Source organism: Pseudochaenichthys georgianus, chromosome 16 (genome assembly GCF_902827115.2).
Source record: "Pseudochaenichthys georgianus chromosome 16, fPseGeo1.2, whole genome shotgun sequence".
In the NCBI taxonomy this organism is placed as follows: domain Eukaryota; kingdom Metazoa; phylum Chordata; class Actinopteri; order Perciformes; family Channichthyidae; genus Pseudochaenichthys; species Pseudochaenichthys georgianus.
Genome location: NC_047518.2, coordinates 37,909,965 through 37,921,407, shown reverse-complemented (window position 1 = coordinate 37,921,407; position 11,443 = coordinate 37,909,965). Strand labels below are relative to the sequence as shown.

General features: G+C 39.8%; 1 protein-coding gene across 1 annotated transcript; it reads left to right on the top strand.

Moving 5' to 3' along the window:
* Positions 1–97: 97 nt before the first annotated feature.
* ddx61 (DEAD (Asp-Glu-Ala-Asp) box helicase 61) lies at positions 98–10,873 on the top strand. Its single transcript, XM_034101658.2, has 13 exons — positions 98–289; positions 1,637–2,453; positions 2,644–2,707; positions 2,821–2,925; positions 4,146–4,275; positions 4,597–4,743; positions 6,087–6,181; positions 6,284–6,406; positions 6,495–6,623; positions 6,895–7,075; positions 7,167–7,268; positions 7,377–7,601; positions 8,259–10,873. The coding sequence occupies exons 2-12, from the start codon at positions 2,302–2,304 to the stop codon at positions 7,592–7,594; spliced, it is 1,446 nt and encodes a 481-aa protein (XP_033957549.1). The 5' UTR covers positions 98–289; positions 1,637–2,301; the 3' UTR covers positions 7,595–7,601; positions 8,259–10,873.
* Positions 10,874–11,443: the final 570 nt, after the last annotated feature.

Below are 11,443 nucleotides of genomic sequence, written 5' to 3'. Positions count from 1 at the left end.
GTCTTGATTTTGTCAGCTTGTCCCACACACAGCAACATTTGAAAGCAGCGCCCTGATTGGTCAGTGGGAGGTGCTTTGGAGCAAACAACCAGCCCAAAAACGAACGCGCGGCCATGTTGAATTGTCAATATTTCGAAAGAAGAGACAAAAGAGCGAAAACTCGATGGATTTCTCGAAACAGCGAGTATTTACCGAACTTAATTAAACCGTCGACGAAACGTTAAGCAAGGAAACAACAAGGAGAAACTGTGTGTGGAAGTAGCAAAGTGAAGCTAGCATCGCCTCTCAGGTTGGATAAACAGTATTTTCTCATTATCGATTAACAGAACCGTGTATGTTAACTGTGCTAAGCTAACACTAGCATGCTAACTTAATATTTTGTTTGGGTTGAATAAAAACGTTGAAGTAACAGAAGCAATCAAACAAAAATAGTGCCACGGTTGTTAGGGGCTGTGGATATTGTTTCTCGATTAAATGTTTAAAATAGGTCTCCTTAAATACGTAATTTGACAAGTTCGCGTTAGCATGCTAGCTTAACGGCTAAAGCCACGTTGCTATGCATAAAGTTTTTACGCTGCTTACAGTCTTGCTAACTAACTTATTTCATGCTAACTTTGCCATCGGCATTAACAACGGGGTGTTAATGAAATAAATGGCAAACTGAGCAATAACCGGGTGGTTGGTTTATTTTGCTTTTAGTTCAAAAGATTAAAGATGTAAGAAAAAGTCCAGGAGCTAACTAGCTAACTTTGAGTTGATTTGAACTCCCAAACTGCGTTAGCTTTAGGTTAGCTTATACTCTTAGCATCACAACAAAGACGCATTTGCACAGTCGTTATTAATGGCGATGTTAGTGTTTTAAAGTGTTTGCTTTAATCCATAGTTTTAACTCTGTTAATTCTGTAAACATTACTTGGATGTAACATTAACGGTGCCTGTCAATTTTAAAGCCCTTTTTTTCGGTCTAGTGTTGTTGTCGAACTATTGCACATTCCTTTTATTATGCATCTTTATTGAATAAGGACCACGCATTGTACATTAATGCATGTACTTTTAATCTCAAGGAGAAAATGGGCTAAATGCCAGAGTATAGCTAATATCCGTCTGCAGTCGACACGCATAACAATTAACACAGTTTAAAACATTTTCAAGTGCCCATCACACTGACAATTAAAACCATATCAAAATACAGCTGTATACAATATAAATACTAGGACCATTTTTATATGTAAATATAATTTTACATTTAAACTAATCTCACATTACAGTACACTTTAATGTTGGGAAGACTGGTTTCCCCAAATAAAGAATGTTTTGCACATCGTGGAACAAGTGTGAACATCTGAGCAGGTTTTAAGATCAGCAGAAACATATTCCAATTATTCGATATTTTCGCACAAAAATTGAACAGCTTTCATTTAAAAACATATCGTTTTTTGGTACATATTTGTATACTAATTGATCATGTTATTGATGACCACTCACCATGGCAGTAAACCTTATTGTGATTCTGATGTTATTTTGCTACTGGGTATTGTTTGGATTGCAGCTCATCAAACATGGTTATTCCTCATGCACATATCTGAAATGTTTGGTTCTGATTTCCTGTATGGATTTTTTTTGTATTGCTTGACAGGTAACTTGGATTTTTCTGTTGAGCTGCAATTCCCAAAGCACTTTGCAGACGATCATCTCAACATTTGCCACTGACCTAAAGAAAACCGGAACAGGATTACCACAGACATTTTGAGTGGACTGTCCCATGTTTTAGGACAACATTGCTGGAGTGACTTTTTGAGCCAGCATCGAGCCCCAGCAAAAAACATTTGAAGACTTTTGATGACAAAGAAACGAAACATAAGAATAGTCTTGAGACGTGACCAAGCAGAATATATTTTACTACTGGCCAATTTGAATGTACAGACAGAGCACTTGGATTTAAAAAGCCAAGATACTCAGAAGAACACAAAAAGATAAATCTGAATTATACAGCCAGGATAAACGTACTCAAAAACTATTTTGAAAGAAAAGAGTTTATGTTTTGGTCACATGCTTGATTTATTTATTCATATGAATGTTAATTTCTCCCTTTTTTGGAGAGTTGTCTTGTAAATAGACATAATTCATACGCAGACCTCTAATTTTCAAGAGGTCTTAACGTCAGATTGTGTACGCAATACATTCTTTAAAAATCATCAGACGAGTTATTTTTTCAGCTTTTAGTTGTTGTTTTTTACACACGGGTGGTCAAATAAAACACATTGAAGCAAAATTGCCAGTGAATGTTGATCCGTTGATGCAATGGCTACAGCAAGAACAGCAAACCCAATGATTGGATTGAACAAACCAGCAAATGGGCAGCTCAAAGGACAGATGGGACTCCTTTCGGGTGTCCAGCAGTCGTCTGCCCTCCAGAAGAAGACCAGCATTCCTCAGAGCAGCGGGGGCATCAAGTAGGCCCCAGTTACATATTCTCTAATTCTGCATTAAAGGAAAAGTTACTCCACAGTTATTGGTCAGCTCCGTCTGCCCCTTCCCTCATTCTTGATCATATACATTGGAAGTTTTAGGGCTCTATATATTTCAGAGACCTACTTTTTGTGTCATTTATTAAGCTAGAATATTGTTATTTCTTACACTTAGATTTGGTGATGACTGGAAGAAGTGCCTGGACCTGCCTCCGAAGGACTGCAGGATGAGAACTTCGGTAAACTACGGTTGGATTTTGAATGTTTTAATACGTTTTGCCTTCTAATGGTGTCCCATTAACCTCTGGGTCCTGTTGAACAGTAATCTCATGTTCCTGATTTGTTCTCCCAGGATGTGACATCAACTAAGGGAAATGAATTTGAAGACTACTGCCTAAAGCGCGAACTGCTTATGGGCATCTTTGAAATGGGATGGGAGAAACCGTCCCCTGTCCAGGTAAGAACATGTATAACACTGAGCCCTCATGGTTTTGAGGCGTGAGACTTATTTTAGTATATTTCTTTCTGAGGCTTCCTAAAAAGTATCCTCAGGTCTTTTCACATGAATCATAATCATGAATCTGACTGCACTCAGTTAAACCCAGAACACTGCCCCTTTTTAGTTTCTTGTTTACATTACATTGCATTTAGCTGACGCTTTTATCCAAAGCGACTTTCAATAAGTACATTCGACCAGGAAGACACAACCTTGAAGAAAACAGAATCATATAAGTACATCAGGTTTCATAGAGCCAAGCATTTCAAGTGCTACTCAACTGGCTATAGATAAGCCAGTCCTTTATTAGTATATAAGTGCTCTGTTAGCAGTTCTTTGTTAGTAATTCTATCGCTCGAGGTGGAGTCGAAAGAGATGCGTTTTCAGTCTGCGCCGGATAATGTGCAGGCTTTCTGCTGTCCTGATGTCAATGGGGAGCTCGTTCCACCATTTTGGAGCCAGGATAGCAAACCCACGTGTTTTTGCTGATGGGAACTTGTGTCCCCCTCGCAGCGAGGGTGCAGCGAGCCGTTTGGCTGATGCAGAGCGTAGTGCATGCGCTGGGGTGTACAGTTTAACCATGTCCTGGATGTAGGAAGGGCCAGATCCATTCGCAGCATGGTACGCAAGTACCAGTGTCTTGAAGTGAATTCTAGCAGTTACCGGAAGCCAGCGGAGGAGCGGAGTGGTGTGGGAAAATGTAGGAAGGTTGAAGACCAGACGAGCCGCTGCATTCTGAATGAGCTGCAGAGGTCGGATGGCACATGCAGGTAGACCAGCCAGGAGGGAGTTGCAGTAGTCTAGGCGTGAGATAACGAGAGCCTGGACCAGAAGCTGTGTCGCTCTCTGGGTCAGCTGGCGACGTATCTTCCTGATGTTGTTTATGTAGACATAACCCTCCTCTCTAACAGTCATTTGACCATGCCAGCTGAAACCTCGTTATCTTGTATTGTGAATGCCGAGGACGAGGGTCTTATAGGAATGTGGTCACACACAAAAATGTATGTCTGTCTATTCCTAAACAACAGATTGCACACTTTTAGATTAAAGTATAATGGCACTCATAGATGCCTTTTTCTTTGTTGTGTGTACATTTTTATTTTGGTATGTTTCACCAAATATGTGTCATGTCCAATTGACCATGCCCATTGCACTGACTGGACTTCTCTCTCCGCCAACAGGAGGAGAGTATCCCCATCGCTCTGTCAGGCAGAGATATTTTGGCTCGTGCTAAAAATGGCACAGGAAAAAGTGGAGCCTACCTCATCCCTCTGCTGGAGAGGATAGACCTGAAGAAGGATCACATTCAGGGTGAGTTTCTGCTGCCTCAACTGAAGTAGAATTTGAAGGACAGCTGTGTTGTAGCAGCAGAGATGGAGTCAGTAAAAAAAGAATAAAGTATTTTTGAACCAAATAAAAAAAATTGTTTCCACAATTTCTCCAGCACATAGACATGGCCATGACCCCTGTTATTTTCTCCCAAATTAGAATTGATTTCAGTTTCGTGGGAAATAACTGTTGATCGGAAACTATAAATACCTCTTTGTTGGGTTGATGCCACTCTATTTAATATTCTCTATGCGTCTCAACCCTGGCATTTCATCAGCCCTTCCCATTTTTGTCTCAATCCAGCCATAGTAATGGTGCCAACAAGAGAGCTGGCCCTGCAGATGAGCCAGATCAGCATCCAGCTCAGCAAGCACCTCGGTGGTGTCAAGGTGATGGCAACCACGGGTGGCACCAACCTGAGGGACGACATCATGCGTCTTGATGAGACAGGTATTGGTTGTGCCGTTAATATTCAAGATAAGGAAATTAACGTTTTCAATAAAGGAGATTCAAAGGTTTTATTGTCATATGCACATAAGCTACAATGTAGAAATGGCAATGAAATGCTTCTGACCTGAGCTCCTCCAGCAATGCATAATAAAATACAAAATATTGCATAAAGTCCAGGGCTCAACGCTAACGTTTAAAAGTGGTTGCCAGGCTGGCAACCAGGCATCAGCTTTTGGTTGCCAAAACTGAAAATATAGTTGCCATTTTTAGTCACCTTATATTTTAAATAATTAAGATAATATACAGTTATACATCAACTTAATAATGAACATGTGACACAAAAGAAGATTCAAATGCTTTACAATAAGTAATTAACACAATTATTTGAAACTTAAGTGGTAGGAAACTTGTCTACCCTCAATTGCTGGTATACAAAACACCAGTAGTGCAGCTGTTGTCATGTTCTTCACAGATCACTAGTTTCTTGGTCATCCGTTGTCTCCCTTTCAAATGTGGGTTTTCTTGACCTTTGTGCTGACCCCCACCACAGATCCACTGGCCCTTCAGCATTGAAGTCTTGGATTGGCCAGACTAATACATTTCTAATGTTAAATGAAAACCATTCACAGTTAAGAATTAGATATGAATTAGTAATGCTGTGAATTACCTTTAATATGTCTAACTATATTTAAAACGTGTTACCTTTTTATAGAAGTGATTATGATTTTATGCCAATATGTTCCTATGGTAAAGTTTCGTTTTGCACTTATTTTTTTCGTTTTTTATTTTGGTAGTAATAAGATCAGGACTCTTATTTTAAAGGAACTTTTACCGGAAGTGAATGCACAATGTAGCAGAATGTACATATATATTTCGCCTCCCAAGACTTTACACATTTCCTCTTTGCTTTCGTCCGGGTTCACCTTGCGCTTTATCAGATGAATCACTTTGAACATTCGTTTGAGATGTTGACGGGTTGGCCGAAAGTTTTACCCCACAGTCAAACAACTTAATTTGCGTCGCCATTTGTTTAAAACAAACGCACGCGAGTAAACGTGCATCGATTTCTGGCTCCGTAATCACACCAATGCACGTGCAACTTAAGTAGCTTATCAGGTTCTTCTGGCAACCGTTACTGTCGAGCCCTGAAGTCTATATACATGTTAATAGACTATGTACAAGAACCAAATATTAAATAATGTTCATTAAGACAAAATTAAATACGGTTTATTGATTTTTGTTTTGTTTATCTTGACACACATGTGTGCCTGATAATTACAACAGCAAAAAAATCACCCTGGCTTCTGTGTTGTTGCTAATCCATTTCTGCTTTATCCCTATAGTGCATGTAGTGATTGCTACACCAGGCAGGATCCTCGACCTAATCAAGAAGGGTGTGGCAAAAATGGACAGAGCCCAACTGATTGTGATGGATGAGGTAGGTTTGTCTCTTTAATGAATTGTTTTGCTTTTCCATATTGTTTACTGTGTTTTTATAAACGGGTCCTCTTCATTCATTATTTCATATTTCTTTCTTCAGGCAGATAAGCTGCTGTCCCAGGACTTTGTGGTCCTGATTGAAGATATCATCAGCTTCATGCCAAAGGACCGTCAGATCTTGCTTTACTCTGCCACTTTCCCCATCAGTGTGCAAAAATTCATGGTGAGGACTCACTGAAGCAATTCCGTCCTCCAAAGATGTTTAAAATAAAGGGTTTTGTTTCATAACACACTATGAATGTTGTTTACAGAGCAAGCACCTGTCGAAGCCATATGAGATCAACCTGATGGAGGAACTGACCTTGAAGGGCATCACTCAGTACTACGCTTATGTGACTGAAAGACAAAAGGTCCACTGTCTCAACACACTCTTTTCTAGGGTGAGTATTCGGCTCGTGACATTCAATGGTCTACATTTGTAACTCGTACTAAAAAGCAATGTGTCTCTGCCCTTTCTGGTTGAATTTTCGAGAGATTATTTTTCCAATCATTGATGGTTTTATGGTTTATTTGACAAAATGTACACAAGCTGCCTTTTTGTCCATCCTAGAATGAACTCTAACTTAGCAAAGCTGCAGGATACCTGAGGCTGGGAGCATAAAGACATGTTTTTGTCATCCTTTAATTGAATCTTTATATTTTTCATTACAGCTTCAGATCAATCAGTCAATCATCTTCTGTAACTCCACCCAGCGGGTTGAGCTTCTGGCCAAGAAAATCACCCAGCTGGGATACTCGTGCTTCTACATCCATGCAAAGATGATGCAGGAGTACAGGAACCGTGTGTTCCACGACTTCAGGAATGGATTGTGCAGAAACCTGGTCTGCACAGGTATGTGACGAGAGTATATATTAAAATGTAAAGTGGAAATTGAAATGTATTGATGGTTGAAATGTTGACTAATATATGTACTTTCTTGTAGATCTGTTTACTCGGGGAATTGACATCCAGGCAGTGAATGTGGTCATCAACTTTGACTTCCCTAAAAATGCAGAGACCTACCTGCATCGCATCGGCAGATCAGGTATGACGACTAATTAATAAGTCCTCAACTTCAGCTTCTTTCAAAATCCGTCCAGTTTGACACTGTTACTTCCAGTACATAACAGCTTCTCTGTCTCTTCTCTCGCAGGGCGTTTTGGTCATCTGGGTCTGGCCATCAACCTGATTACTTCAGAGGACCGCTACAACCTGAAGAACATTGAGGATCAACTGGTCACTGACATCAAGCCCATCCCCAGCTGCATTGATAAGAGCCTGTATGTGGCAGAGTTTCACTCTGTTGACCCCGATGCCGAAGACGACGAACTTGAGATCGGGGGCCGAAACAAGGAACTGGGAGGAATCTGAGTAAATGGTCAGTTTCCCTTTTTGCAATCCTTGATTTTAAAAACACCTTTTCAAAGCTGAAATGGTGTTGTAACCCCAGTTTTACCTGTCTTATCATCAGACACACATCTTGAGCAGGGCATTATCTGCTGATAACACTTGCTTACATGGGTAATAATTCAGCTGCATATTTAAGTCTGACACTGCTGAGTATTTAGGGCTTTGTGTGGCTGGTTTTAAGAAGCTGTAAAGCTGCGTCCAAGAAGAACAGGGTTGTTATTTACTTGACTGCCCAGCTATATATATCCTGTTCAAAGCTCGACTGGTGGCGTTAAACCCGCTTTTTTTAACATCCATTAGACAGAAAGTGGAGAATAATATAACAAAGTAAGAGAAACTGTGCAACTGCATTTAACTTAGTGCACAATGTTTTGGTATGTTGGTACCAGTGGAACCATCCGAGTACTCTACCTTTTGTGAATAGCACATTGTAGCAACCTTGCTAATTGATAGAATCCTCTGCTAATGAGATTATCTGCCGTTTCAGGGGATTTAAAGGTTAAGGGCTGCACAACAGCATTAAACATGGATCGGCACAGAGCTGATAAGCGCACACAGCCAGCCGCCTTCTCTGCACGTTTTTCTAAAGTATAAATACTAACTCTGCTTTTGTTTTTATTTTCAGGAGAATCAAGGCGACTGGCACTCATCACACAATATTGGCTTTGCATCACACAAGATTCCAAGTGATGATTTCTGTTCCCCGGTTTGCCACCAAGATGGTCTTTTTATTTTGATTTATTTTCACTCCAGTACGAGTTTACAGCTATCTCCAGTTTTGTCTGTGCACACTTTAAGGTAAACTGCCACTTCAATCAGTTGAACTATCAGCCAGGCTGACAGAGATGGACGTGTGATATGGGCTGTTGCTTAGGTCTGATATTTAAATCAGCCACTCATCTATAGATGAAAGTTGTCATTAACAACTTTTTTTGTACTTTGCTTTGAGAATGAAAATGTGAAACCAAAGGTAGACCTGGAGCGATAGAGCCTGCTCACATTCTCTCTGTGCAGATGAACTACATATGGCAGTGTGCACATCCTGCGGACATGCCCTTGACCAGAGGCTTTGGGAACCCCTTTTTATTAACAATTTACACTCAGTGGCTACTTTATTTGATACACCTGACTTGATGGCAGGGAGGTTCTGGCAACATTCCTCAAGAGATTGGTTCATGTTGACATGACGGCCTCATGCTGTTGCTGCAGATTGGTCCAATACCCACTCGTGCTGTAGATTGTTTAACCTCCTTAAAAGTGCTCTGTTGAATTGAGATCTTGTGACTGTGGGAGGCCATTTAGCTCGGCTCTTGTTTGAAATGTCGTGGTCTGTGTTGAGGCAAGGAATCCATAAAAGAAATGGCCATTAGAAGAAGGGTAAACTGTCCGTAATGAGATGGACATGGACAACAACATTTAGAGAAGACTGTCATAAAGAATGTTAGAATTACTTTCATGAGAAATGTTTATTTCATGGGTTCGCCAAATCTGACCCTACTATCTGAATGGCAAGGCAACACTTTTCCAATCGGCTGGTGAACCCGTCTTGTCGAGCCGCAGTTTTCTTTGTTAGCATACCTCTGTTACACATGGTTATTTGTTACTGTCTGCTTGAACCGGTCCTGCCACTCTCCTCTGACCTTTCGTGAATAAGACAATTTGGCTGTCATAGATGCCACTCGTTGGTATGTGTGAAATCCCCGGAGGTTAGCACCAATCATTCCACATTCACTTTTCTTCTCCCATCAAGATATTTGGTCCCGACAACTTAACTGTTTGACCATGCTTATGCATTGAGTGGCTGATTTAGATATTTGCATTTAGGAGTTGGTTTACCTAATAACGTTGCCACTGATTGTTTTTCTTTTGTAACTTTTGTCGTCATTCCAGTTATTATCGCATTGTCCCCCGAAAAATGTTCTGCAGTCATTTAGGGATGCAGTGGTTAAAAAAAGGCAAACTTTCCACATCCATAGTTTAACCAATTTTTGTTTCAAAAGGGAACCAAAGCAGGAAGAATAGACAAAGATTTAAAAGTAAGAAAAGATATTGCTTCAGAAACCAAAACGACCACTCTGCTGAGTGATGTTTTAAAGAGGGCTGATATGATGCTGCAGACGAGCACCTGTAACATTGTTGAGTGAAATGGCTACTTTTTTTATATTAAAGTGTTTACTGCCGAGAAAAGGAGGTTAAAAGATGGTGGCAGTGTAATGTCAGTGATAATGGCGCGTTTTGTAGAAGCACAGATCAAATTATGACAAGTCGGTATTTGTTTCTTTGATCCCTTTTTAAAAAATCGATAGACAGCCTTTTTCTGGTTTTGAGGTCATTGGTTATTAACAGGACGAGAGGGGCCTTAGTTAACTCGATGAAACCAGCCAACTTCTTCGGTCTTTTCAATGTCGATACTGTGTACCTTCTTCCCTCCAAAGTGCCTTAAAGGGCCAGTGTGTAGAATTTTGAAGGGGAATTGTTAGCATAAATGGAATATAATATTCATACCTATGTTTTAGTTTGACTATCTACATAGGAAGTGGGTCCTCTTCGAAAAGAAGAGGTACTCAGTCGGTTGAATCTGTAACCCCATAGCCAGATGGCGGCAAATCCTACACACTGTCCCTTTAATCAAACGTCAAACCTCTATTTTGCCCAGACTCTTGAACAAAGGTTGAATTGTAGGTAAATCGGCACCCCATTAGTTTCAGTATGTTTTTGCAGAAAGGATTTTTCAGTTTCTCCTTCCTAAAGAAATGTATTTGTCTAAAGACAAATTGTAAATATGACCAGCTGTCTGAATATATTATATACTCCTTGACTTTAGCACAATGTCTAGAACGATGCAGTTAAGATTGAAAACGAATACTTTTTTGTATTGATTCCTTTGCTGACAATTGCATTACTGCTAAGCACCAGCAGAGAAGGCCCCATGTGTGCCCATCTCCTAAAGCTTCTGAAGTAGTAATTGGCATTAACTAGCTGCATGTCTGATTCTGCAATTCCCTTGTTTTTGGTTCCCCATTTTTATTTGTTTACCTCGTTGCAGGCAACTCTTCATTTCATGACCATTTTAAGGGTTTGTAACCTGAAACCATGTTGTTCCAAACTGTATTCTGGAGAAAATAATATCTTAGTGACTTGATGACCAGATGCTTTAAGTGAAGAAAACAGACAACCAATTTTCTGTTAATTGTGTCGATGCCAGCGCCTCAAACAAATAAAAACTCCCAACTGACTAACTCCTGTTGTTTTTTGTTTTTATTTTTGTTCTGCTTGTTCAATAGTCTTGAAATCTAAAAAAGGATTTACTTTGAGCAAATATCTGATGGTAAATGTGTTTCGATCATGTGAACATTTTGAAATAGCCATCACACATGTATTTATCAAATATGTTGTTACTGTATGTGTGCTTATCATTGTTATTGTGCTCCATGTAGTCTCTGAAATTCTGCCATTTAATCAAACCAAATGTATTGTTTAGGCACATGGGACTACCGTTTCTTCCTAAAATGACACTACATTTTGTGTGTTAGTCATGCCTTTCTCTTAAAGCAGAATACTAGTGTGAAATCTAAAATGTGTGTCTTAAGGTTTTTCACCAAAGTAGAAGTTATTGATCAAGGATACAGAACCACCGATATTGCACTTCTTCATTGCGCAAACGGTAATATTGCATTTGATGCTTTATACAATTGTTCAGTTCACCAGTGGTAACCCCTCATCTTATTCAATTTTAGTTGAAAACTAAAGTATATCATTTGTAAATTGAATGATGAACATGGTTACCTTGGAATGTCATTCAGTCGGAGA

Bases quoted from the DNA above. Each gene is read 5' to 3' on its own strand.
- ddx61 (XM_034101658.2), top strand. From the start codon at position 2,302: ATGGCTACAGCAAGAACAGCAAACCCAATGATTGGATTGAACAAACCA. The intron at 6,407-6,494 runs GTGAGGACTCAC...TGTTGTTTACAG, and splicing joins TCAGTGTGCAAAAATTCATG to AGCAAGCACCTGTCGAAGCC. The intron at 6,624-6,894 runs GTGAGTATTCGG...TTTTCATTACAG, and splicing joins TCAACACACTCTTTTCTAGG to CTTCAGATCAATCAGTCAAT.